This window comes from Tyto alba, unplaced genomic scaffold (assembly GCF_018691265.1).
Source record: "Tyto alba isolate M040663 unplaced genomic scaffold, T.alba_DEE_v4.0 Super-Scaffold_48, whole genome shotgun sequence".
NCBI lineage: Eukaryota > Metazoa > Chordata > Aves > Strigiformes > Tytonidae > Tyto > Tyto alba.
The window spans coordinates 10,598,658-10,624,255 of record NW_024881324.1 but is presented as its reverse complement, the minus strand read 5'-3'; the positions used below and the strand labels follow the sequence as shown (position 1 = coordinate 10,624,255).

Below are 25,598 nucleotides of genomic sequence, written 5' to 3'. Positions count from 1 at the left end.
CTCACAGCCATGATGCTCGCAGCTGCACACTACTAAGGGAGGGGCCACTCCTGCTTTATTTGACCAGTACTCCTTATGCCCAAGGAACACTGCGTTTCAATGTGATTACTGCACCTGAGCGAACATACCTGATGGTGCTCTAGCTCCAGTTTGCTCTGCTTGATGATATTTTCTTTTTCCAGCAGCTCTTTCTGTTGCCTTTCAAACTCTTCTTTCCCCTGTTTTGCATAACATAAGACACTGTGTTAAATCAAAACCGCTCCTGAGCTAACTGACAACTCATAGGTCAAATAACAGGCTTCTTTATATTGTTTTTTTCACCGGTAGTACACCACTAAGAGTACAGAAAAGAAAAGGATAGTGTGGCAGAGCAAAAGGCTATTATGTATGCAACTATCCTATTTGAGAGGAAGTAATCACCCTGGTGAAATTAGTCCTGAATATGCATTAATGAGACAATCTGATTGCTACTTTCCTGCAAACAGCTTCTGCAAAAACCGCAGGCAACTCTTACTTGGCCTTGTGCAGAACAAGGAGTTAGGTTTACCTACCTGCAGGTGAACGTAATCGTAGTCATCCATCCAGCTCTTTTCTGAGCTCTCGCTGGTGGTACTGTGGGGGTGCTGACCTTTACTCAGCAGTGGAGGAAGGGAACTGCAGTGGTTCTGTGTTTTTTCTCCGTGACGCTGCGTATGAGGATTGTCATAGACATAGTCAGGAGCGCTGATGATAGTCTCCGGTACGTTTTTGAAACGTGAGCTGCTCAATGCTTGTCTGAAGAGCACCTCTGCGTTGACGCTGATGGTAGTGGTCAGTTGCTTGGCATCATCCGGGACTGTCCTCGCCACCATAACAAACCGGTCCAGGTCATCACACTTATTCTGCAGCCTGTTGACAGCTAGAACGTTTAAAGACCAGTTGTAGCTGCTCAAGTCGTGACTGGTTTGGGTAAGGATCTGGTGAGAGTCCTCCAGCCTTTGCACCTCCCTCCTCATTTTGTTAAGGAGGCTGAACTCGGAGAGGCAGGAAGCATTCGCTGCCGATCCTTTCGCAAACTGGAGGTACTCCAACAGCGACTGCTCTACCTTATCCACAGCAGTGTGAATTTCATTGATGTGCTTCTCCATATATCCGTAAGACCGCCAGTCTGCTGTAACGAAGGCCATGAGGTTATTGACAGCCGTCTCCACCATCTGCTGGAGGCGATAAAGCCTCTCTATAGCAGTGTCTGGATCAAGGATTAGTCTTTTGTCCTGTGCAGTTGATGCTGAGAAAGAAGAGTCTTTTGATGTTGTTGAAGATGTGGACATGTTACTCCTTGTGCTTCCCGTGCTAGAGAAAGACAACCTATTTATCCCGTCAGTCATGTCCTGTAAGCCTTTAGTGTCTTGGAGGACTGGTGGTGGCACATCATATACACCTTCTCTTCCTTCTGGGATGAGACTTTCACTGAGTCCTGTCTGTTGTCCTGGGAATGCAATTCCCCTTGGGGTATCATAAACATCTTTTTGAGGTGCAATTTGCTGACCAAGAAAATGGTTTTGATGGTTCATAGGGGTGTCATAAACATTCTGTTTCTGTGGCACTCCATCTGGCAGTAGAAGGCTCTCAGGAGAAAATTTATTAAGTTCCTTCCCAGTTGCTTTGGTGATGGGAGGAGGAATATCATATACTCCTTCTGGTCTTACACTGTGGCCCACTGGAGATGCAAAATCCTGCAAATTTTCCCTCAGGCCTGTATCATCTCGGCATGCAGATGGAGGTACAGCATAGACCTAAATCACAGAAGGCAAACCATGAAACCTTTGGCTAGAATAGCAAAATATTTTACATCTTCCATATGGCCTATGAAATGCTGGGATGGCAGATCTACCACTGACTTTCATGGAGTCAGCTACTTATCCTGAGTTTGACTGAGTGTCAGTTTTACTGTCTCACTTTTTAATACTCATCTTGATGCAAATTCTCATAAACAGCAAAATCCAAAGAGGCAGCATGATGACACAAAGACAACATAGGTCTAATTATCAAGTCACACTCTATAACATTAACAATTTTGATGCGGTGCTTTACTTTACCAGTTTCAGCAGTTTAAAAACCTAAGGAAATCTTTAAAGTACTGAATCTCCTTTTCCTTCAGGATCATACAAGAACTTTTGTTTAAGCATGTCTTTGGACAGACATGGAAATACAGGATCTTGTGGAAACAGTGTAATACTTACCCCTTTGGCAGGTGGTATGTCATAGACTCCTAAAGCTTTTGCTTCTCCCATGGGAACTGGAAGTGCAGGCCCTTTAGCCGATGTGGGGGGAATGTCATATATCTAAAGAAAGAATAAATTGGTTACAGAAACAAGTCCCCTCAGGAAAGTTCCGATCTCAGATGAGTTTTCTTGGTTTCCATGTCTCCTCTCAAACGGCCTGAAGATAATCAGCTCTTCAACTTTGTTTCATATGGGAGAGCTGCTTGGATTTGCCTGGTGTTTTGGACAGGTAGGAGGAAATTCACTTTGCTAGATTCCCTCTGGGCAACTGTGTGGACAGCAGGCTGAAGAGATGAAGTCACAAGTGACTTCCATCCCGAGAGTTAAATCAAGGCCAGACTATTACAGATAACTGTTGGGGTGAGCAGGAGAGCACTACGCTCGTGTGACCAGAACAGATCACAACCTTACTGATAGAGATTAGAGGGGCTGAGGAATAAGTTTATGCTGGTACACGCTGAACTCTGAAATTAAGGCTGCCCACCAGCATCGCCGATCTGCTTTATTGGGTGCAGTGTGATCTGCTGTACTAAGCAGAGTACAGTTGTCAGATGTTTTGTGTCCCGCTTGGTGGCATGTCCTACATTACAGCAGGTTCTGCGTGTGGTCCAAGGCCACTGTCTGAATGTCTCTTAACCCAGACTTCCCGACGGTTCCAGCCAGTCGGTGTCAGCCTGTGTTATGTACTGGTGGGCTTCGATGCTGTTCCCTAGGGGAGCTGCTCTGTCAAAGAGCCAGGGAGAGATGGTTGTTGAGTTACAGGTCCCGCAAGCATCCACTCTAGGTATCTGTGCTCTTGAGGACTGAATACTAAGGGTGTTCTCCAGAACAAAGATATATTTTAAGTTCAGTGACATGGTGTGGTAGATATGTAGTGAAAACAGCTCCCTGCAGAGTAGCTGTTCACCTAGGCGATAATTGTACCCTTTCTGAGTGAATTACTGTCAACTGTGCAACAACAAAGTAAGTGGAAAATAAATTGTTCCTAGGCAGCAAGTTTATTCTGTTTAGATACACTCTTTGATCAAAACACAGCAAAAAAAATGGGACTTTTGTGTTTGGTGTGCTGCCAAATTTTAGTCAACATCAAACACAACTTTGAAATCCTTCTGTACTCTGTGAGTAAGCCACAGCATCTAGTTAAAACATATTTTCTCTCTGAAATGAGAGAACTTGCTTTGCTCATAAACTTCTGGTAGAAATTCATCACCTTTTGTGCCCTGTCAGTGTTGCTGGCAGTTTTATTGGTACCTACCCCTTGGAGAGGCCGAACTGGGGGGATATCGTAGGTATCCTTCTGGTATTTGGAAGGGAATTCATAAACATAACCTTGTCCTGACCTGACTGGAGTTATTACCTGTGGGATAAAAGAAAAAGGAAACATAAGTCTCTGAGGATCCCATTAGCACAGGCCGCACGAGGTGTTGGTTACAGCACCCACTCGCTAAGATCAGGGCTATGTACACGCTGATCCTACTGAGGCTTTGACTGTCCCCACTTACTGACAGAGGCTTAAAATACTGTGTTCAGGCTCTGGGAGTCTACTCCTTTGCTCCTGGAGGTATTTCCCACCTACTCCAGCAAGACACCTTGCGTTACTGTGCTCCATAGCACAACATCCTAGATAACAGAGTATGAGCTCTGGCTCTGGAAATTCTTTACATAGAAAGGCTACGCTTAAACCTTCCAAGGAGGGACATTCCATTTTGCTGTCTCCGTTTAGTTTGTCTATATTAGCAGCTAAGAGATAGGAAATGTTAAGCCATTCTTGAAGTATATAACGCAAGAGCAGCCTCTGAAAAAAATAAGCTTAGAATTTACATTTTTTGACATTTTCTAAACCATTAACCACCATAACGACTTAAAATAAAATTTGGTGAAAAATAAATGCCTTACATCTTGGACAGCATCTGCATGGCAGAATTTTCTGTACAGTGTGGTATAAAAGAAACGTTACCTAACCCCAAGAAAGAGCTGGGTTTATAGTGGAAATGCTGACATCTTAACCTCTGCTGGTGCTATTTAGCTCTAACCAAAAAATATAAATACTGTAACCCAAAGTCACAAAATGGCAAATTACATAGGCCCGTTCAAGATGTGGCTTTGTACTCAGCTGGGGAGAATTCTGTACCAGAGCTACCTAACCATCTTTAGAAATGCATGCAAGACATACAACAGAGTTTCTACCCAAATGCTCAGTAAAGATCCTGTAACAGTTTTGCTGTAAGGAATCCTAGCATCTTGGCCAGATTTCACAGGGAGTTTTGCTTGACCGAGGTCTGCAAGGGCAAGTCCCTGATGCTAACCCACGACCTCCTCTCTATGTCAACACAGCCTTTTCTTCTTCTTACTTACTGCCCAAGTATGGTTGGGTAATCTCTGGCCCTGTACCATGAAACAATCACTGGATTTTGCCCGAGGTGACTGCCATGCCAGTATACAGTACAGCTCTGATTCCATAGGGGAAGCCCAAGGCCCATGTGCCTGAGGTGAGGGAGGAACCCCCACGATGGCAGGCAGGGGAACACAGCAGGTTTTGCAGCTGCTTTTCCTTGAATTAGCATCAGAGGACAGGACCTGGAAGCGATGAGGTCTCCAGAGCGCTGGGTCAGTTCGCTGCCCATGAGGGAACTCCTGCTGAATTGGGTGTGGGGTTAAGAGGGCTTCCATGCATAAGAGTTTTTTAAAAAGAAGCTAAAAATGTACTGAAGTTATGACAGACCATTCCTCTCCCAGAGTCACCTACTGCATTGTAAAATGTATCTACAGACAAAACATTTAAGAAACTTCTCCCTTAAGTTACTGGAGACTTTCCATAATGGATGACTCCAAGCATTATCCCTCCCAGGCCACTCTCATGTAATACTGGGATTAATTTGTTTGCCTGAGAAACTTCTAACTTGTATCAACATCATTCCCTCATGTTTTTTTGACAATGCAGGCTAGTGATCAAACTAGCATAGTTTGCTGTATATTTTTTGCATATTTTTTTTTCTTTTTTTTCTTTTTTTTTTTTTTTTTTTCAGTTGAGTGCTGCCAGTCAAATGCTTTCCACTCAAGTCAGGAACAGAAGGATTTGGTTTTAAGCAATGTTTACTCAGAGGTCCCTTCCAGAGGCTCCAAAATTACAACCATGGCGTTGCTTCAATAATGAGTCACTGGGTGTTTAAAAATGATCCCCCCGGGGAGAAGACAATGCACAGTAAAAACAAAGGGCTGTTTCCTGGGCAGCCCATCTCCACAAACCCTTCTGCTACTGTGATCACTGTGGCACTATAGGCTGCTTGTTGATAGGGTGGGAAACTGCTTGACCAGCCCCGAGAACAAAAAAAAAGAAACAAAACAGACAGTTGAGGGCAGGCAGCCAGAGACCCCACAGCAGCCCAGGCAGAGGGGGAAGACAGCCGCATCGCTGCAGTTCGGCTCTGCTTTACCTGCTGGTTGTTGCCAAGGTGGGAGTTGGGCTGTGTCAGGCTCCAAAACCCCTTGCTTAGTTGTGGTTTACTCCAGAAGTTGAACTCTATTCTAAATCCAGAATAAAATTTGACCTGATCTCCACCAGGCCTCAGATGCGTGTTGCTTCTTACAGTCCTGCCCACGGAGGCAATGTGTGGCACCTCTGTAGAAGCTTTATGGCACCTCGGCTCTCCAAAGTTTGCTCAGCACTTTAGAGAAGTGCCTTTACACAGGCTCAGCAGTAACTGTCATACGTATTTCATGCCTAAACTCATTCAGGACACAAGACACCACCACTCTCCTTTTCTCAGAGAATTAATTTCTATGAGCAAACCCAAAGAAAAGTCACAGGCCTCATAAAAAAGGGGAGCTGATGCAAGCAGCACAGGTAATAAGGCATAGAATCACAGAAGGTTGGACAAGACCTTTAAGATCATTGAGTCCAACCATAAACCTAACACTGCCAAGTCCACCCCTAAACCATATCCCTTAGCATGCACAAGTAAAACCGCTTGCTCTTGCTGTTGTAAGTAAACATGGTATTTTGCTTGTGTAGAAAGAAGCCCTGGTGGCAAAGCAGATGATGTCCTACACTGTGGAGCTTAGAACATATGTGGAAGAGAAGCTGTGCTCGTGCCCAGTATTTGCAGAGAGATCCTCCCTCACTGCATACAGGAGTATCACGCAGCTGCAGTTATTCTTGTAGCTCATCTTTAGAAACCTTTCCCATTTTTCAAAAGGCTGACATACCAGATGCTATATGAAAGGTTTACAGGGCTGCTGTTTTTATTTACTGTGCTGTGACACAATTCTAAATAACTACACTCAAGCTAGACTGGCCAGATGGAGGAAGCCAGTTTCACTCAGCGCTGCAGGACTTTTAAAATGATGTACCTTGACACTTTCACTCTATCCCAGGCTTGACTAACCCAAAGTAGTGGTCAAGCAGGGTCACTCCTTTATTTTGGTGAAACAAACCCCTGGTCTGGGTGCTTCTGGCTGTTGTCAAAGGAAGTGAGAGGTTAAAACATAAAATGCCTGATTCTGGGTATTCATGAGTACTGCCTGCCTATGTGGGCGACTGTGGACAGAAGACTCGAGCTGTCTCAAGGCTGTGCTCAGCAGTGCACTCTACTTAAGGTGGGATTTATTTTCCAAATAAAAATGCATCAGTGGCTTTTATGCCTGCTCCTTTTCCTTCAGACTTCTGAAAAACTATATGAAAGATAGAAAATAGGACTTTAAGAAACCCAGCAATACCCAGCACCAACCCAGGTTTGTCGATAACATGAAAGACAACTTTTTTCTCCTTGCGACTGAGGTGTATCTTCCTGTGTGGAGGGTTATTACCCAGTAACAACATGCTCCGAGCGATTTAATCATAAAATCCTCTACAAATGCTGATCTGGTCCGCACAGAGTACAAGAACGTTTCCTGTTGTACTTCCAACACTTCTCATTAGGTTAAACGTACCTCTGGACAGCTTGTTCCTAGTCAGTTCAGAACAGAAGCAGCTCATCACCAAAACACATTTTGGGTGACCAATTCGTAACAGTAATTAAAAGAATACCCATGCTACATGACAAAATGAAAATGTGGAGCATTTGTTCTGACTCTCATGTCCCCAAGACCTGACCTCGCATGGGAAGCCAGGCCATGTGGTCGCACTGCTTCTTCTATATGAGGAGGAGGGAGGTAGTTGGATAGGTGAAGTAAGAAAGGTACCAAGCCTAGTATTTTCAGAACTAACTTTTGATTTTGGGTACTCACCCATAAATATATTAAATGAACTTGCTGCTTCTGAATGGAATGCTCAGCCCTTTCAACACATTGTTGAACTATTTTTTTATGGTTTTGAGTGTTTGATGGCAGTTTAGTTTTTAAGATGGACTCCAGACAGAAGGAGGTGGCTGCAAAAGAAAAGTTCCCCCTCTCCCACTTCTGGAACAGGGATAGCGGCCCCATCTAATACTTAGGAATTTATTTCCTAACAAATGTCACTGAACCTCAGACCTCACGAGGATTCTTCTTCCTTTTACTTCTTCTCTTTTAAGAATGCCTGTGGTCATCCAAATTTAAATAATCCTGCATTTCAAACCAGCAATTTTCCTTGTTTACACGCTATAGGAAACAGATGGTGTTCCCACAAACTATCTAGCCCAACATTCTCAAAACATTGTTAACCACTTAATCCATGCAGAACAACTAACAGGGACTAGGTTTGGCTCTGGTGAAACATGTAATGAGCCTTCTTCAAACTTTCAGTGTTGCAAAACAAAGAGAATTGAGCAGAAAGCATGTTCTGTTCTTGCTGAAGACCATGCTCTTCCAAAAGCAATTACTTAGGTTTTTTCCATGCCAATGGCATGTTCCTAACCAAGAAAAAAAGCTGAATGTGCATGTACTTTGCAAAATATCCAGTCCTGTGGTTCATTAAATCCCTCTTCCTTAAATATAAGGAAAAAATTCCAATCTATTTCTTCTAGGATTAAAATGAACATTAGGCTGCAATAGAGAACGTTCCTAACTAAGGCAGCAGCAACACAATTCCTGTGCTTACAGCAGATGCACAATACTGTAGTTTACATTGTTTAACAAGGACAAAGTGCAAATAAACCTACTGAAGACAACAGAATTACTGTGAATTTATAGCAGCACTGGGGAGGGCAGAATTTGGCCTGCCCCCCATGAACGGCAATGCCTGATATGCAGAATGATGGGAAACAAGCTTCACGGAGTTTTACAGGTGAGAAAACTGAAGCAGAGGTATGCTGTACCTCTGCAACATCTTGTCCCACCCAAACCACAGGCAGCCAGGGGAGCTCAAAAGGGCAGCTTGCTATTCCCAGCTGGCCTTTTAACCCCAAGAACCTACTGACTGATTTTAAAATAGATCAGTGCTTTCAGAGGGTGGAAAAGAAGATGCACAAGAGGTAAATTTTATATATTTATTTTAAATCTGGATGAAGAATGCTCTCCTCTTCACCCCATGGGTAACTCTTAGCAGTTGATGAGCTACTGCCATCAACTGCTGCTAATCTCAGCTGTCAGTCCTGTACCTATTAAAATCAGCTGTAATTTACCCTGGGTAGAGTCAAGTGGTAATGCATAAAATGGGGCTGTTATAAAGCTTGAACAGGGGGGAAAAAAAAAAAGTCAAAATGTAAGTAAAGGAAAAAAGAGTACATTTGTTTTCTGTTGTAAAGTATTTCGGTAAATTTGATAACAGAACTCTAGTTGTTGGAATTCTGTTCCTAAACCTCTTAGGTAGATATATAACAGCTACCTGGGCTCTCTTAGGCTTGTAAAGAGATAAAGACAAAAAGAATATGGACAAATTATAAGAGAGAGATTAGGGAAGAAAAAAAAAACCAAATCCCTACTCTCTTGAACTGCTAGACTTTTGGAAGGTAGTGGCAGGGGCCACTGAATGATGCTGGATCAGACAGTGAGCCACCTCTTGGCCCCTCTTTCTGTTTTGCTGCATGTACTCTGGAAGCTAGGTGTGTCTCCTTAAATGTTTTTTCTTGGCACAGGTTCTATGGCTAAGTTGAACTGCAAGAAGGTTGTGTGAAAGAATAGTGTCTCTAAGGTAATGTGGGTATTTGAAAGAACCTGGCTAGCTGGCTAAAACTCTGTCTTTTTTACAGAAAGCACACAGTTTCCTCTCAGGTCTTTTGCAAGCTGCATCAAGATTTCCAGTGACTGATAATGAATTTCCTGACAGTAGCACCTATTGTATCACTCGCTATTGTCTGCTGTAAAACAAGAGCAAAAATGTTTTTACAAAGCAGTAGCCTTGACTTACTTATTTGCTATATACACTGACACACAATGTGTTTCCCAGCTGTTGGTGAATAAACGGGGTTTCATTCTCACATGTGCTGAGGATACTTGTTCTTATAAATATTTGTATTTTTTAAGTTGCTATAGATCTTAGGATTATGAAAAAATAACACTTTATTTTAACATAAATAATGTGTGAACATCAGGCCACTATAAAATGCTCTAGTAAAGTATTTTCTGCTAGGACTGAACTGTTGGAGAGCTTTTCATCAAGGCTCACCAGCTGATCGAGAGGGGAGGAAGCCTATAGAGGTATTTCTTCTAATGTACCAGGCTTGTAGCCTCAACTCTGAGTTGTTTCTAGTGCCATGAGCCCACATGTTTCTGCAAGGCAAGAAGAAATGAACAGAAATGACTGTATTTTCTTTCCTGGGCTGAGTTATCAGCTCTACTGCATGGTGGAAAGTGGTATCAGCACATGTAGTGACACTGCCACTTGTCTTTGAAGGGGTGTTCCCCAGTGGGTTTTCTGAGAAGTAAGATTCAAGATGTGTGAAGATAAGGATACGTGACAAATACAACCCTGATACATAACTGACTTGCAGTTCTTCATGTTTCCATCTTCAAAATACCTGCTTATTTTCACCTATGCTTTATGTCCATTTCTTGTCCAAGACTTTCATATACCTAGGAAGATCTGCTTTTCTGCTGTAACCGTACGTGCTCTCAGGGCTAAAGCATGTCCAGATGTCACTGATTCATGGTGCATTAAAATAAAAATGCTTAACTTTGCAAGCTCAAGGATTTAAACAGAAACTTTTAAATGTGGCTGTGAAGTGCCTCACCAGCAGATGCCCAGTTTTAATAAATGCCCTTGTGGTATTATAATGCAAATAACAAGAAGTAATGAAGATGAGTGTTACACTCATCTCCTTTTAAGGTCATATTATTTCTGTCAGATTTATGGAAGTTTTGGGTTGTGAATCTTGAAGATGTAGATCTGAAATTGTGAAACTGATTTAAAATAAAAAATGTGAAATCATGAGCTGGCCTGGATTCAGACCCTCAACTGCTGGTGATATGGGTATAGTCAACTGCTTTACAACTAGCCTAATCCTGACTTTTCAACTTCTGGTGTGACCCCTTCCATTAACCAGCACACAAAAGCAGGTTCATTACACTATTTTTCAGTTTTGTATTTTTTCTAAATCTAAAGTGCAGGCTTATTGTCTTTCCAAACAATGATTTTTTTGTTTGTTTGTTTAAAATCTATGGTGTTACATAAATGACCTAATCTCCACTTAGCATAAAATGACAGGGCTGTGTTAAGGGTAGTGGCACGGTGCTGACTTGCATCAACTGTAGCTTTGGATTATGGTGTTGAATTTTTGCTTGCTGCTGGTGTTTATGATCACAAACTAAATGCAGATACAAAGATCTATCTCTCTACAGACCTCACTGAATAAACAGCACAAGGCACAAAAGAAGCTCAACAACTTTGTCACCGACAAGATTTTACTGCTCTTAATCTTTCTCTTAATGATGCTTTCGTGACCTGATCCTGCTCTCACTCACATCAACTCTAGGGCTTTCTGCCAGTTATGTTACGAGGAACATTTCTGCTTGGTTCAGTGGAACAAACAGGCTTGGTGCTGGCTGGCCTTGAATTGTAAGGCTGACTGGGAAGGGGTATTTCCTAGCTTCTGGTGGAGTCATTCTTGCTTATAAAATGTGATTAAAAAGAATCAAACCAACACTTCTGAGGCTGTCCCATCTTTTGTGAGGAAGAGAAATGACCAAAACATACTCGTTGTTATTATTAAATTATCAGGATTTTTAAGATAAGTGTGAAAGAGGATATTTATCCAATACTCTCACTATGAGTTTTACCAGTGCCATCCCCGTGACAATTACTCATTTGTAGACCGACAGTGACATCACCATTTCTGCATCTGTTGGCCAACAGGGCTAATGAGCTGGCACGTTACAGTACTGGTGATAGAACAGGCATAATCTCTGAAATAAATGTCTGTGGATGGATCTTACAGAGAAACAAGATCCCCAAATCATTGTGTGATAAGTTGTTCTAGGGGAGGAAAATGTTTATCTGATAAAGCATTCTCTGGAAACCAGGGTTAAATTTGAGCTGGAGTTTTGATTAATGAGAAGTGTGTGGTGCAACTCAGCACCTCAGTGTTTTGGCATCTTGCCCATGATAAATACTTAAAGCAGCATCTTGCTTGGCCATCCCAGCCTGTCTCGTCTTCCCATTTTAAAAAGGTTGTCACATGAAGAACCATTTGGCAAACGTGCACTTGACTTCTATGCTAGTAATAGTATGACTGCCTTGTCTCAACGACAGAAGCCTGAACTTGGGGCAGGTTTGGAGGAGGAGAGGAAATGAAGAAGGAGAAGATGAGGAGGTGCTAGAACAGGTAGAGCAAAGAGCGGTCTTTCTGTTGAGAATGACACATAAGCCTAAAGGCTCACAAACAGTAAACAAGTTTGGTTCAGTCCAAATAACTTGCTTTAATTCTTTCAAGGAGCTTCATCTTATTTCTGTTATTTCCTCCCTCTTATGTTGAATTTCTAGAGGGAAAGTTGGAGAGTGTGTGGGGGGAAGCCTCATTGGGAATTGTTGAAGTAGGGTATTTCCATGACTTCTTGTTTCCCTTCAAATATTTTCTTTCTTCCTTTAAGACATTTCTCAGAACAGATCCTTCCCTGTCAACAGTTTCAGTTTTGGTGAACTGGCATTTCCAAGTGAGCACAAAAAATGGTTGAGATGAAGCACTGCCAAAGTATCTATTCTGTAAGAGTGTTCCCAGAGGTACACTTGGGCAGATACAACAGAAGTGTCCCTAAATCATATTTAGGTTGTGAATCATGTTGCTCTGAGAGAAATTGTCAAAGAAAACCTTCCATCAGGAAGCAACTAGATTTAATTTGATTTGTAGAGGTTCTCTGGCTCACAAGCTATATTCTGGCTCCATTTCTCCTCAAGGGTTTCTCAAGGCAGCTGTACAGACAAGAGCTCCTATTAATTGGTGTTTAGATTAGCATAGCTTGCTTTGGCAAGTTTATGGAAGGTATAGACACCTTTTAAACAGAGATAAACTCCATCCTTAATTGTCTGTTATATATATATATAATTATACCAGACCTCAGTCAGGATTTACGCATGTAAAAAAGTAGTGATGATAAAACCCAATGGGAATATGTTGGTGTCTTTTAAGGATTAGGGATGGACTGCCTTATGGAAGGTTTCTGTCTCCTAAGAACTTAACTACATTAATTTAACTCTGATTCCATTCTAATGATCTGTTTTGAGATAAAGCTTAATTTAGATTATTTTTTTTTTTCAAAAAAACTGATGCAATATTACCACTGCTATTTAAAAAAGATGAATTGAAACATTTCATGCCAGACATGTGGAATGATATTCTGATGCTAATTAGTCTTCCTCCAAAACAAAGCATCTACAAAACTGAATGCCTGCAAAGCCTGTAGATTTCAATCGAACTGTGTTTTCTGACTGCCAGGAACTCGTCTTCATCTATCCACTTCCTCTCTCCAGAAACCAGACTTCCTCCTTATGATGACCTTCACTTTTTGAATTATGTTTTCTAGTCACGTTTTTGTAAAATGCTCCACTGCTCTACTTGGGTTTTAGTACTTGCAGGGAAATTTAGATTATCCGTTAGTGTTTTCAAATATAACCAATGGTCCAGTTAGGTTTCTAACCACCAAGAAAGAGCCCATAAGCTTTTCTTTTTATTATTATTCTTTTTTTTAGCTAGGATTTGATCTTGCACTTGTGCTGTGCAGGCAGATTTGTGTCCCTGGGGACCTCAGTTGTTGGATGACATCGCACGACTGGCCTTTTTTTTCTGATACTGCAGGAAAAAAATGCATGTCTCTGGTCTACAAATAGAACTGATTAAAAAGAGCCCTGTGCTTAGGAAGAAACAGGGAGTAATGTTGAGCTCATATGTTTGCTCAGCCTAATGAAATGCAGTCGTCTTCTCAAAATACTTCTCTACAAATCACATCAGTAACTAACTACTGCTTATTCTGACTTGTGGATGAGGGTTTCTTCACTCAGTGGTTTTCATGGAGACCACTGAGAATAGATTAACTGCACAGGCTTTTTATCAGTAAAATGGCTTTTCTCCTATTAATGTCACATGGAGAGTTACAAGTGAAACTCCCAAGTCTAAAGAAAAGGTTGTGCACTGTTTTACCACTGAGTTTGCATTTAATTTGAGAGAATTTCATCCTTTAGAGCACGCTTTGAGAAACAGAGCACCAAGTGTCAAGGTATGTGTTACTATTCCTTGCTGCACCGGACAAATTTGCTGTGTGTTCAGCACTTTTAACACTGCAGCAACATTTTGCTATAAGGGATACACATCCCCAAAGTAGAATTTGTAATGTAAAAGCAGGAGAAAAGAGGGACTATAAGATGACTGTTTGGGCCATTTAAGTGAACCATATCGCAGGAAGTTGTCGTATTTCAGACTTGAGGGTAAACGGGGACATTGTTCTATCTTGGAATGTAAATACATTATGGCAACAAACTACAAAACACTAGATAGGCTCCTGTTCTTTTTCAAGACAAAATATATCTGCCACACGACTCTCTACTATGCTTAATGTATGTCTCTTCTTCATAAATGTGTAAATAGGCAAGGAAAAATATAAGAAAGGTATGCCTATTTCTGGAACAAATGTCACATGCAACTGTTTGTTTTCTCCCAGCTAAGACAGTACTTATTTAATTGGAAGGAAAAACGTCATAATGTGGCTAACTGGCTTCTGCTACTGAAGTCTGTGCCAGAACTGTCAGGGTGGTGCTGCTTGTGGGGCGGTGTTTCCATTTTCTCATGGATTCAACCGATGTGACTCTAACGTAAATAAAAGTCCAGGAACAAGGTCCATTTCCTTAGCTGTGGTTTATCCAAGCCTCCTGCTGAAGCCAGTGAACTCCTGAAAAAGGTGAAGATTGCAGAATGGCAGGGTGTGAGACCCTTGATCTGTCAAGGGCATGTTTATACTTGGAGATAGGCCAGGGACGTTCATGTGTGAATTAGTTCCTTCCCTGTTCTGCTTTATCCGCTTTTAGAAGGTGGATAAATCTGAGTGTTTCCTGCACTGTAAAGTTCTTGTTTCAAACAGACCAACAAATAAAAAAGCTGATATGTTCCAAGTTGGCATTAATCTCTACTTGCCCAAGGTAGTCTTGCAGGTGCTGTAGTTCAGGGCTGGTTGAACAGCTGTGGAGCATCAGCCTCATATGCTGTTTTGTGCTGATTTCCCTTGATCAAAAGTTCTCCTGTAAGCTACTGGTTCTTACAGAAAGCTTTCAGAATTTGTCAAAACTGTTTTCCAACAATTAAATGTTTCCCTTATATTTTTTGGCCAATGCTACTTTCAGGATGGCAGGGACAGCGCAACAGATCAGTTAGGGGGAACACTGAACCAGAAAGTGTTTAAATTACAATGGTGACTTTTTCTTACGTGTAGCTTTCCCTAGTTTAAAGCTCATGTGTGAACTAATGATTAATCACAGATGCAAAAGAGACTGTGCTTTGACAGCACCCTTCCCAAAGGATGTTCTCAAAGCAGCCTGTACAGAATGAGTTCCCTCATAATTACCCCACATATTTTGCAGATGAGATTGCTGAGGTGCAAAAACACCACTCAAGACTATGCAGAGGTCTGGCAAGGATAAAACCTAGGTTTCCTGAATGTCAGATTTGTTTGAAAGTTCCTTCTCTTTGCTGGTTGCAGCAAAGGAGAGTAAGTTTGAAGTCAGAGCACAGAAAGAAGGAATAAATGCTAAGATACAGCTTTCCTATTGTTATGTTCCTCAGACTCCCTTCACACTTCGGGGTGTAACCATTTTCTGACTAAACTTGCAGCACAGCTATAAAAGCTTGGGGCTAACCAAGGCTAATTTTAAACCACCCCTCATTCTCTCTGTCGTTTGTAGGGTGAGTTTTAGAGGGCGGTATTTTTATTTGATAGAAGGAGCCGATACAGCTCTGTTGTCAACAACTAACTTGGCCAGAATCAATTCATCTTTATAATTACCTGCCTCAGGACTCCTTTTTGAATTGCTTTGCCTTTCTGGCTAAGGAGATGAGTTACCTCAGCACAGCTTTATAACGTGCCTGCTGGTGATTTACTGTTGCTTGAGGCTAGACAATTCCTGCCTGACAGGGGACCCTAAGCTTTGCCTGTAAAACTTGTATGGCAGCCAAACCACACATTTGCACAAAAAAACCCCAGGCAAACGTGCACAGAAGTGGATAGGATAGAAGCTGCTGCTGGTCCTGCTTAGAATGGTGTCTAGAGGACACGGCCTTCTCTAGCTACTGCTATGGGAAGGCAAAAGGCTTGCATAAAGGATGACCTCGTAGCAAAACCCTTCAGTGTCCTTAAAACTGCCAAAACCCCACGGCTTGCTGACCAGCTATTTCTGCTGATGGAAGAAAGCAGGGTGGCTCACTTAAGCCACTGGGGCAGGTGTCACAAGTCTGAGAAAAGAGATTATTTTAGAAGTTAAAGCAAAGATTCCCCCAATCAGATCTTCAGGATTTCCAGCGTTCCTTAATATTAAGGATTGTTTTTAGTGATCCCTAGAGGAGGAGGATTTGGAGGGCGGATTGTTTCCTCAGACAAAGGAGACAAGTGCTAAAGTGCTTCCCCTTAATTAGGCTGTTCTTGCACAAAGGCATTAGCAGATAGTTGCAGCTGCAGCAGTAAAAAGCAGTTTTGCAAGGCTGACATAATAATGGAGTAGATTTTACCTCAGACTCCTCCCTTACTTTTAACCCTACAGTTCTCCCTTATCTACCATGGTTTCACTCCCAGTGGGCTCTTTTTAGTGTCGAACTGAGCAGTTCCATGGGACATGTCTGCCTCTGCTCAAAGCAGGACACTGCCATGAGGTTTGCCACCTAGCAAGCCTGACATTAATACACAGTGAACACTGAGACTCTTGGGCTACATAAACTTCAAGCCAGGATTAAAGCTATCCTATCCTAAGTAACAAGAATTGGCTAGTGCTAAGCAAGTTGGTAGCTACTTTGCTGAGGGTAGAATGCTTTATAAATGTGTATGTAGTTTATTCTACAGTTGGCAGCATAGCCATTTTGTTTTTATGCAACATAGCTGACCTTTCGTAGGTTGCAAGGACTTTAATGAAACAAGTTTTAAGTCAACCAAGTAAATAATCTTAATTGTCTAAAGAAGGTGACTTCAGAAAAATGCATATTCAAGCTTGCTGAAAAATTTCTAGGCAGAAACTTGGAGAAAACAGGTGCTTTGTTGAGACACAAAAATCAGAGGCACTAAGAAGTTTGCACATAAATTAAACCAAAGATCTTGGTGTACCTAGGGCTTTAACACAGTCCCTGTAGTAACTAGGTTTATGAAGAATGTCCTGTTCCAGTGGAGCTAAACAGGGTGGGAGGAGGGAAAAGAGACTTCACATGCAGTTGGAGAATTTTTTGCTTTAAGGCTTACACTGTGCAGACTATGCACACACTTGCATTATGCTAAGTCAACTATGCTAATGGTCATTTAGGCAGGTCAGGTCCTAAAATTAAAGTACATAGCACTTATTTAAAGCTAGTATCTTGGGCTTCGAAACAGACTTCAGTGCAGCTCCGCCGTATGCTGCGTTTCCTGTGGCCCAAGCTGGCTGAGGCATCTCTGCACAGCACTGTAAGGTTTCATGCAGACATACATTAAAATGTGGTCTCTTCTGTGCTGTCCCATCAATAGGCTATTTACCAGGTGTTCACTACCTTGGGAGGGTAACTAAAAGCTACTGTGGATAGGTAGCCTATACTGCCCGGGAAAAAGATTTTACTATAGCCTACAGGGAAAGGAGAAAAGGAGAGAAAAGTGTTAGATTTCTCAAGAAAACCCACATAATTGCTCCAACAAAGCTTCTATCTCTACCTGTGCAGCAAGTGCAATTTTCTCATTTTATCTTCCTGCACACCCTACAAAGCATAATTGTGGAAAAGCTGAGCAAGCAAACCTCTTTATAACTTGACTTGGAATGATTTCACAGATCTTTTGCTTAGAAGGGGAAAAAAAAAATGTATTTATTCTTATCAAGGAAAATGAAACTGTAACAAGGAAATAAAAGCATTAGCAGATGTCTTCCAAAGGCCTGATGTGAAAAAGGCTGAGTTGGGGGTGAGGCAGGGGAAAAAGCTGAAACAGACTGTCTTGCCGATCTAATTTAGGAGATGAAAGTTTAAACCAGTCAAGAACTTCCTGACAGAGACGACATCTGCTCAGATAACCTGTATATAAATACTGTGCTTTAAACTCTAAAGGTAAGGAGGATGCTAATGGCTGGAGCTATTGAGCTGGGAATGGAGGGACTGTAGGAACTTCTTTTTGATTTGGCAATAAGGGGTCTGGAAGGCCGGGACAATGTCCTTCCTCCCTCCTTCCTTAACCCTTTTCAGGCACCAAGGCAGCATGTACCATCAGGGTACCTGGCAGGTATCCTGTGTGAAGGTACAATGAGGAAGAGACAGGAGGTGGGGAGAGTCTGAGAGGGACAGCAGGAATAAGGGGGGACCCACGTAACTCAACACCTCTCACTGGAGCCTCAGGAGCTCTCAGCTGCTGCAGTAATGGCTGCATCATGGAGCTGCTGCAGCTCCCACTTTCAATCAAGAAATTTACATGTAGATACATACCAAATGCAACTGACAATCTTTATATTTGGTATTAAAACACCCCTCATTATCATCATCCTCTTGTCCCCTCATTCTTCCAAGTATGGCCCTTGCATCATTGCTTTCTCTTTGTGGTTTAGACCCACTGGAACTTCTCCAGCAAGGCAGTACATCATTTTTAATTAAACGAAAATTACTCAGGCACAAAATTTAACTACTCATTAATTTCTGGGAGAGTTAATCTTACTGCAGCAGCTCTCTTTTGAGCATATAATGCAAGAGTGCCATAGCCCAGATATGCTTCGGCCTCCCTGGGGAGCCTGTGAGGACACAAGATCACACACTTCCCTTCACCTTTAACAGCTGTGGTACACAGCAGAGCATTTTGGAGCTGTGCTATCTCAGTTGCAAGTTATGCAAGCCATTAAGAACTGGACCTTTCTTTTTCTCTCACAGCACTAAAGTTATTGCTGTACCTTTATATACTTTATATACATGTTTATCCTTACTGTATCTTAAGTCCTCAGGCTATCACTAGATGTTAACCACTTCACTGGTGGTCAGCACAAATGACCTGCTTTGCAGCTAGGACATGAAAGCAAATGCGCGTACCTTGTTAGTCAGAGCTGGACCATCAAGACATCTCTGCATGGAGGGTGGCACCTGATAAACATCTTGTCCCACTAGACCATGACCAGTGGGTATTTGGTAAATTCCCTGATTCAGATGGGAAGGTGGCACCTGGTAGACAGGATCCCGTGCCGAGGCATGTGAGCTTGGCACTTGGTACAACTTTTGCTGGTTGAAGGATTGATGCATCATTCCTGTGTTGGACACATCCTGGCCAGAAGGACTGTCCTGTACCACTGGACCTATCAGGAGTTTCACACGGTTGCCTGGAACGATGCCTTGCCGGCCGTGTAAGGAGCAGAGCCACCATCCTTCAAGACCTTCAGTGTTCTGTTCTATCACCGTCAAAATGTCTCCTTTGCGGAAGGCCAACTCTTCTGCACATTCAGGGACGTTATCATACAGGGCTCTTGCCATAAGATTCTGTGGAGAAAGAAGGGCAAGAAAAACAAATAAGCTAGAATTTTTCTAAAACTTCGAGCGCATTCTAGGTGGAAAGAAATAAGAACTGAATTTGGGAAAGTGTGCAGGAAATCAAAATAACATGGAAAATAATACCGCACGGGATTCCCTGGTCCCAAGTTGGAGAAATGAGAGGCATTAGCAACACTGCTAGTGAGAGCTTTTCAAGTAATACTAGGTCGCATAGAAGCTCTTTATATGGTCTGTTCACCTGAACAGAGAGGAAGGCAGAAGAGTTCTGCTCTTGGCATTGCGATGCTGTTCCTGTTAATGGGGCCTTGTACCTTCATCTCTTGACATTGCTTTCCCTATAAATGTGCTCTGTGTACTGCTGCAGCTAGCTAGCTGATATTTAAAAATAAAACTTGAACAAGACTCTCAGAGATATAATCCAGAGCAGTTGTTTCCAAACATTTTTATATTTGTAGGGTCCCAAAAGACTTTCCACTAGAGATAGAGATGCCATTAGCATAAAGATGGTGGGCTTGGTTTCTTAGCTGCCACCTGCAGGCTCCTTAAAGACAGGGATCTGTAGACCACCTGGTGAGAAAAATCAGCCTAAAGTACAAACTGACAAAATGTCACAGTTTTTGAACTATGATGCTCATGCTGGTATGTAGCTCTGCGTGTTCTCATTCTTTCTGTAAACTTCCTTGGTGACACAGTGCAGCACAGCACTAGCTTAATAGGTAAAAAGCTTCCTCCTCCTGCTGCCTTGAAACCATCACCACCAAAAAAACTCCAACCTCAAAGGACAAGGCTCCTCAGAGTCCCACCCTCTGTAGAAAGATCTTGGAGACCGTTGTTTAAAAAATAAGGTGTCCAGTGATGCCAGCTGGAGTCATGCCTTTGCCAGGGGAAAGCTGTACCAATCTATGTGAGCCTGTCCTTGTGCCAAAGAGCATAAGAATTTAGATACCAAACATCACCATAGACTGTGTCTGTATGTAACTTGGGGGAGGGCTTTAGGGACAGCCAAAGAGTGCCTTCAACCTGTGTCAGTGTAATTTTAACATCCTTATATGCATCTTGCTCAATTATGTCAAGCGGAGCAGTAACATTAACACAGGGAACTTCACGCAGGTCTACTCCCAAGCATTTGCCTAGTGTTTCAGGCAGGCTTTGCAGCTTTCTCTGACCTCTGTTTTATTGTGGCTATGCTACCTGCAGTACCTCTGCTAAGAAGTTTTAAGCCAACGTGGAGCTGATGCAAGATTGTGGTCTCTGAGGTACAGATGTGTTACTAATAAGTGCCATCTCCTCTCACTGAACTAGCTCCCCTCCCTCCTTCTTTGCAGGCCTGTATGATGCAGCCAGTTCTGAATAATCAGCCAAGCTTAGGTATTCAATGGAAAGGAGGCAGCCTGTCTGCACTGACATTCTTGGACCCCTCACAAAGGCCGTGAACATTTAATTTTTTGGCTCTGGTGACATTTCCAAATGCGTTGGCAACAACTGCTCCGTGCCTGCCTGCTTTTCGGTGAAGGCAGTCAGCAAAGACTGTTACAAACTAATTATAAGCACTTGAAAAAATACAGGGAGCGTGGATGTGGGGCTTTCTAGCTGAAGTATTTGGATGCAGTACACAAACTGAAATGGTGCTAATCTACTGTAAGATAGGATATGCAGCTGTCTTCAAGATTTATCTTCTGTCTCTTAAAGGGATAGTGTCAAGTACAGCTTAGTGTTCTTATCTGTCATATTTATACTCCTCCTTGGATGTATCAGAACTTTTTTTTATCCCCTACTTGTTATATCTTTCACCATTGACACACACTGATGTTTCCCCATCAACTCTGTGTTTCAGCAAGACAGCAGATTTCCATTTGACCTTGCTCAGTTCAACTTTTCTTAAGTGTAGTATACGGCCAGGAGGTTGCATGAAGGGCTGACTCACGGATGGAGATGCCACATAAAATGTAGAAGAATATGCTTTTCCCAACACATGTAGTGTTGAAATGGGGTGCATTAGAACAGTTTTCTCTTCTCTGAATGGAGGACCAGCTTTCAAATGTCTGAGTAACACTGGCTTTGCTTTTCATCAGCATCTTTAGTGAGGTCAGTATAAATTAAGCTTTGGCTTGGAAAAGCAGGACTGCCATTCTGAACTCCCACGTAACCAGCAGCAGTAGGGCCCACCACGCTCTCTGATGTACTCATCTCATCAGTCAGCAACACTAAGAAATGTGAATAAAGCAGAGAGCAGTTTTGTCCATGCCTTGGCAGAACTGTAAACCTATTCTTTAGCATGGTCAAAAACAGTGGTCTCTTCTTGAACACTACATCTATGCTCTTGCTGTGTTGACCTGGATGGTCAGGGGAGTCCAAGGAGCTCAGAAGAGAAAAGCTCCTGCCTAGTCTGAATATTCAAGTTAATCTCTTATTTTTATACGTCTCTCTAGTGTGTCTTTCACAGGAAAAATCTACGAATGTGACTAGCTCAGCCTGTCCAACTGACTGTTTAAAGGAGTCTTTTAACAGAGGATGTTGTTTAAAGGAGGATGAAAATTATGGGGGGAGGGCACAAAACAAGCAGGCTAAATCAATGATAAATGCTTATTCTTCTATACTTTGGTGATTAAAGGTATTTGAAAAGCCTGATTATCTTCTACAGCAAGGCAATTCTTAGAACAAAGCTGGAATGGTGATAGAATTAGAGTAGATAAAAGTTCCCATGTGAATTTTTTTTCCAGTTGCTCATTATCTCTGTCCCAGTGACCTTCTCACCACCTGGCATACAGCATGTTAATACTTTCTGGATGCGTTTCAAGAACTTCTTTGCTGCAAACAGCTTCAGATTCTCGTTGTCAGTGTTAACTCAGGCACCAGTATGTGAATTATACTAATTGGTTGCCACTTGTTTTACAGAAATTTCCCCAAGGCCTTTTAAATAGCCCAGAGCCACGCCACCAGCATCAGTCACTGATGGAGCAGTGAAGCAGGCAAAATATTCCTGCAAATAAGCACTGGGACCAGAAACACTAAGCCTTTTGCTTGTTGCCAGCATTACAGGCACAGTTCCTGCTACGCAAACCTTCTGCATTTTGAGCATTTCCCCAGCTTTACTCTTCCTTCACAGGAATCTTTAATATGAGCTTCATGAGCAGTGTTACAGTTGCTCTCATTAGTCAGCAGAGTCAATCTTCAGAAAAATAAAACTGTCACCAGAGAAGGTCATGAGGAAAGCTTGTGAAAACCACAGAGGTGCCATTAACCTGCTGTGGCAATCAAGATGGCAGTCTCTACTTTTCTACTCACAGAAGGAAGTGCTAATCAAAGTTATCTCTCAATGCTTGCGGGCTTTATCTGGACTGATTTGACAAATTCGATTAATTTTTGGATGCTGTGGGCATCAGAGCCCACATCTCGCAATACTCCCTCTTACTGGTCTCATTAGCTCAGAGACTGGGGAGGGTTATCTGGAATTGATTGGACTTGCTTTTAAGAGGCATGGGTCTGTCACTCTTCTTTCTGAAATAGGCACCAAGTAAGCACTAACATCTGGTATGAAAAGGCAGAGGCACAGCAGTGACCTTTGTGTATGACTAAGTCCTAAAAAAACCTCGGCCATCTCCTAAACAAACTGGCAATAGAGAAAGTAGAGAAAGGGCTGATGAAAAACTTGTCTTGGAGCTTGTTTTTGCAACTGGCAAGTTGTGCAGAAGTCCGTTTATATTTCTAATACAAAGAGAAAAAAGGAGGGCAACAGATTCAGAACTACAAATTCAAGTTCTGTAATGGCAGGGGAGGAATTATCTGATCCTAGATAGGGAAAACTTTTAGTTTGCCGTAGAAATCAGCTGTGCTTCATAAAATGAACATACTAGCAGCTACCATCTTCTTTTAATAAGACTAAGGATGGAAAACTCTGTTGTTCCCCTTTGGTCCAGTTAAATTAACTACGATAGGTGCAATGGTGCTCTCCTCAAAATCTGAAAGTATCTGTGGTCTACATACAGGTCCACTCTCCTGACCCCTCTGACTTACAGCAGCCATACTTCAATTAACAAGTGCTTCTCTACAGCTAATGGTTGACTGGATGGATTCAGTACAGCTTCTGTATCCCCCAGCCTTGCTAGCCATACTGGGATGTTTGGAAGGCGAAGACAGGGCCAGGTCCCCACTGTATTAATACTCTTTACAGGCAAAACCAAACAAACAAACAAACCCAACAAAACCTCATTTGTTCTCAAGAAGCTTAAATTCCTCTTGACCTTGGACTCTTGAGTGCAGTAGAAAGCATCTTCTGTAAAATCGCTGAAAAAAGGAAGTTTTTCAGTCTACTCTTAAATAAAGTGCTATCCTAGTTGTTAGCAGGTCAAAGGGAAAGGGAGCCTGACCCTAATGATGGCTGCCTGGGGATTTTAGCTGGAACATGCTGCAGGAAAAGGCTCAGCAGACTTTGTTGATGCCTTGTGTCAGAAACTCTGTCTAAAAGAACTAAAACTGAAATGGAGACTCTCTAGATTAAATACAGATTACATTGCCCATGGTCTCAACTTTCTATGTTGGTTGAGACAAAAGTGAAGCTTTCAAGCTCTCTAGCTAAAATGAACCTGGGATTTGAAATGTCTATCTGAATCTTCCTTTAATGCCAGTTGCAACTGCATTAGATAAAACCTGGAAAGACGCAATTTGTATTCTCTGCCCACCTTAGATTTTTCTCTCTTTTTGTGTCCAGGATGCATGTCTTAGTAAAACCTGACTGAGAGCAAAAGATCCTGCTCTGAAATCTGTCAGCTAGTCTACTTGCAGAACCTGAAGAAGAAAAAAAAAGACTCCATGAATTATTTTTCTTCTCAGATGCTGAAGAAATTGCAGGCCAAATTCAGATGTATAAATGTAGTCTATTATAGAACAGTCAAAGGTGTCTGCTCTCTCCTTAGCTTACTGCAAGTGATGGTTAACATGTCTGCAGCTGAGTAAAGACACATGAAAATACTTTGAAGAATACGATCAATTTTGGTTAGCCTTCCATGCTGATAGAATTCTGTAATTTGTGCTTTGGAGAATGAAAAGGTTGATTGTTGATGAGGCTTTGGCAGCAGAGGGAAGAAGCAAGAGTTAAAGAGAGTGGTGAAAACATCTACTCTTTCTGTTAGAGTAAACACATTCAGTGAAGTGGCTTACAAGAGCATGTGAGGTGCCCACAGCCACTGAAGCAAACAGAGGAATAATAAATGACACGCTATGAGATTAAATACAATGGACTCTTTAAGGGCCAAGTGTTGCAGTGCCAAGCTCCTAGCACAGGGCTGCTGACATGACTCCTCAGCCAGCTCTGCAATGAATGAACGCTCGAGGAAAAGGTTCAACCAGCCATAAGCTCGAAGAATTTCAGTCACTTCCCTCAGAGGTGCAATATGAAGATGTTCCACAGTGCCCAGGCTTGTGGATACTGATCTCTGCCCTGTGCTTGCCTTGTGGGGTGTGTTGTTTTGTTCTGCCTTTGTCTTGTTTTTAAGTATTGCTTCCTATGTATACAGTTTATGTGCAAATAGAACTAGGGAAATCACCTCTGCTCTTAACTGAAAAAGGGTGGGACCCCCCTTCTTCTCTATTATTGGACAAACTTTCTTAAAATGCCAAAAGGCTTTGCTTCTATGTTTAGCTAGCTTAGGAGAAGGAAGGAAGAGAGGAACAAAGGAAGGAAAGGTGGGGTGAGACACCCCAAAGAAGTGTCTGTACACAAACCAATAGCTTCATTTTGGTTGGATCACTTTTAATTACCCATAATATTTTAATACCGATTCTCCTGTCTTTTAAGTTTTTTAAAAATGAATCACTGCCATTCCAAAGTAAGCTCTTAAGCATTTATGTACCCCTGTATGGTTGCAGTAGGCCTAATAGTAATGATTCACCTGTGAGACTGAAGAAGCAATCTGAAAACCCAGTAAGCAGTGAGTTTCATTCTAAGAAAAAGTTTCACTACAAGCAGTACTGGTAGAAGAAAGGGAAGTTTGTGCTCTGTGCCTTCTGACAGAAAGGCTTCAGTGGCTTAAATTAGAGGCCTGAATTTCAGAAGTTTTTCTGGCTGGGATTTTTTTTTTTTTTTATAGTGTGACACAATAAGTTAAGGATGAAAAATGGGAATGTCCCCTCCTTACTGGATCATACTTGGATAAACCAGAGTAGGCTTATGGCTGTCATGCTCTTGGAATATGCTGTCAGTTCTTGCAGGCACAGTACTCTCCCCATCAGGGGCGGCGGGCAGGCCAGGGCCCAGGCACTTCACACACCTGCTCCAAGATGCTGTTGTGGTCCCTCAGTTCACCCAAGACTGGGATTC

General features: G+C 42.2%; 1 protein-coding gene across 1 annotated transcript in view; it reads right to left on the bottom strand.

Annotated features, from left to right (window-relative positions):
- The window catches only part of NEDD9 (neural precursor cell expressed, developmentally down-regulated 9), a 38,684-nt gene that overhangs the window by 3,942 nt on the left and 9,144 nt on the right, over positions 1-25,598 (bottom strand). Inside the window, exons 2-6 of the mRNA XM_042806816.1 lie at positions 18,830-19,270; positions 3,520-3,621; positions 2,223-2,324; positions 552-1,775; positions 129-218 (exon numbers count right to left, since the gene is read on the bottom strand). Coding sequence (XP_042662750.1) covers positions 129-218; positions 552-1,775; positions 2,223-2,324; positions 3,520-3,621; positions 18,830-19,270 — 1,959 coding nt within the window. The remainder of the gene's footprint in view (positions 1-128; positions 219-551; positions 1,776-2,222; positions 2,325-3,519; positions 3,622-18,829; positions 19,271-25,598) is intronic.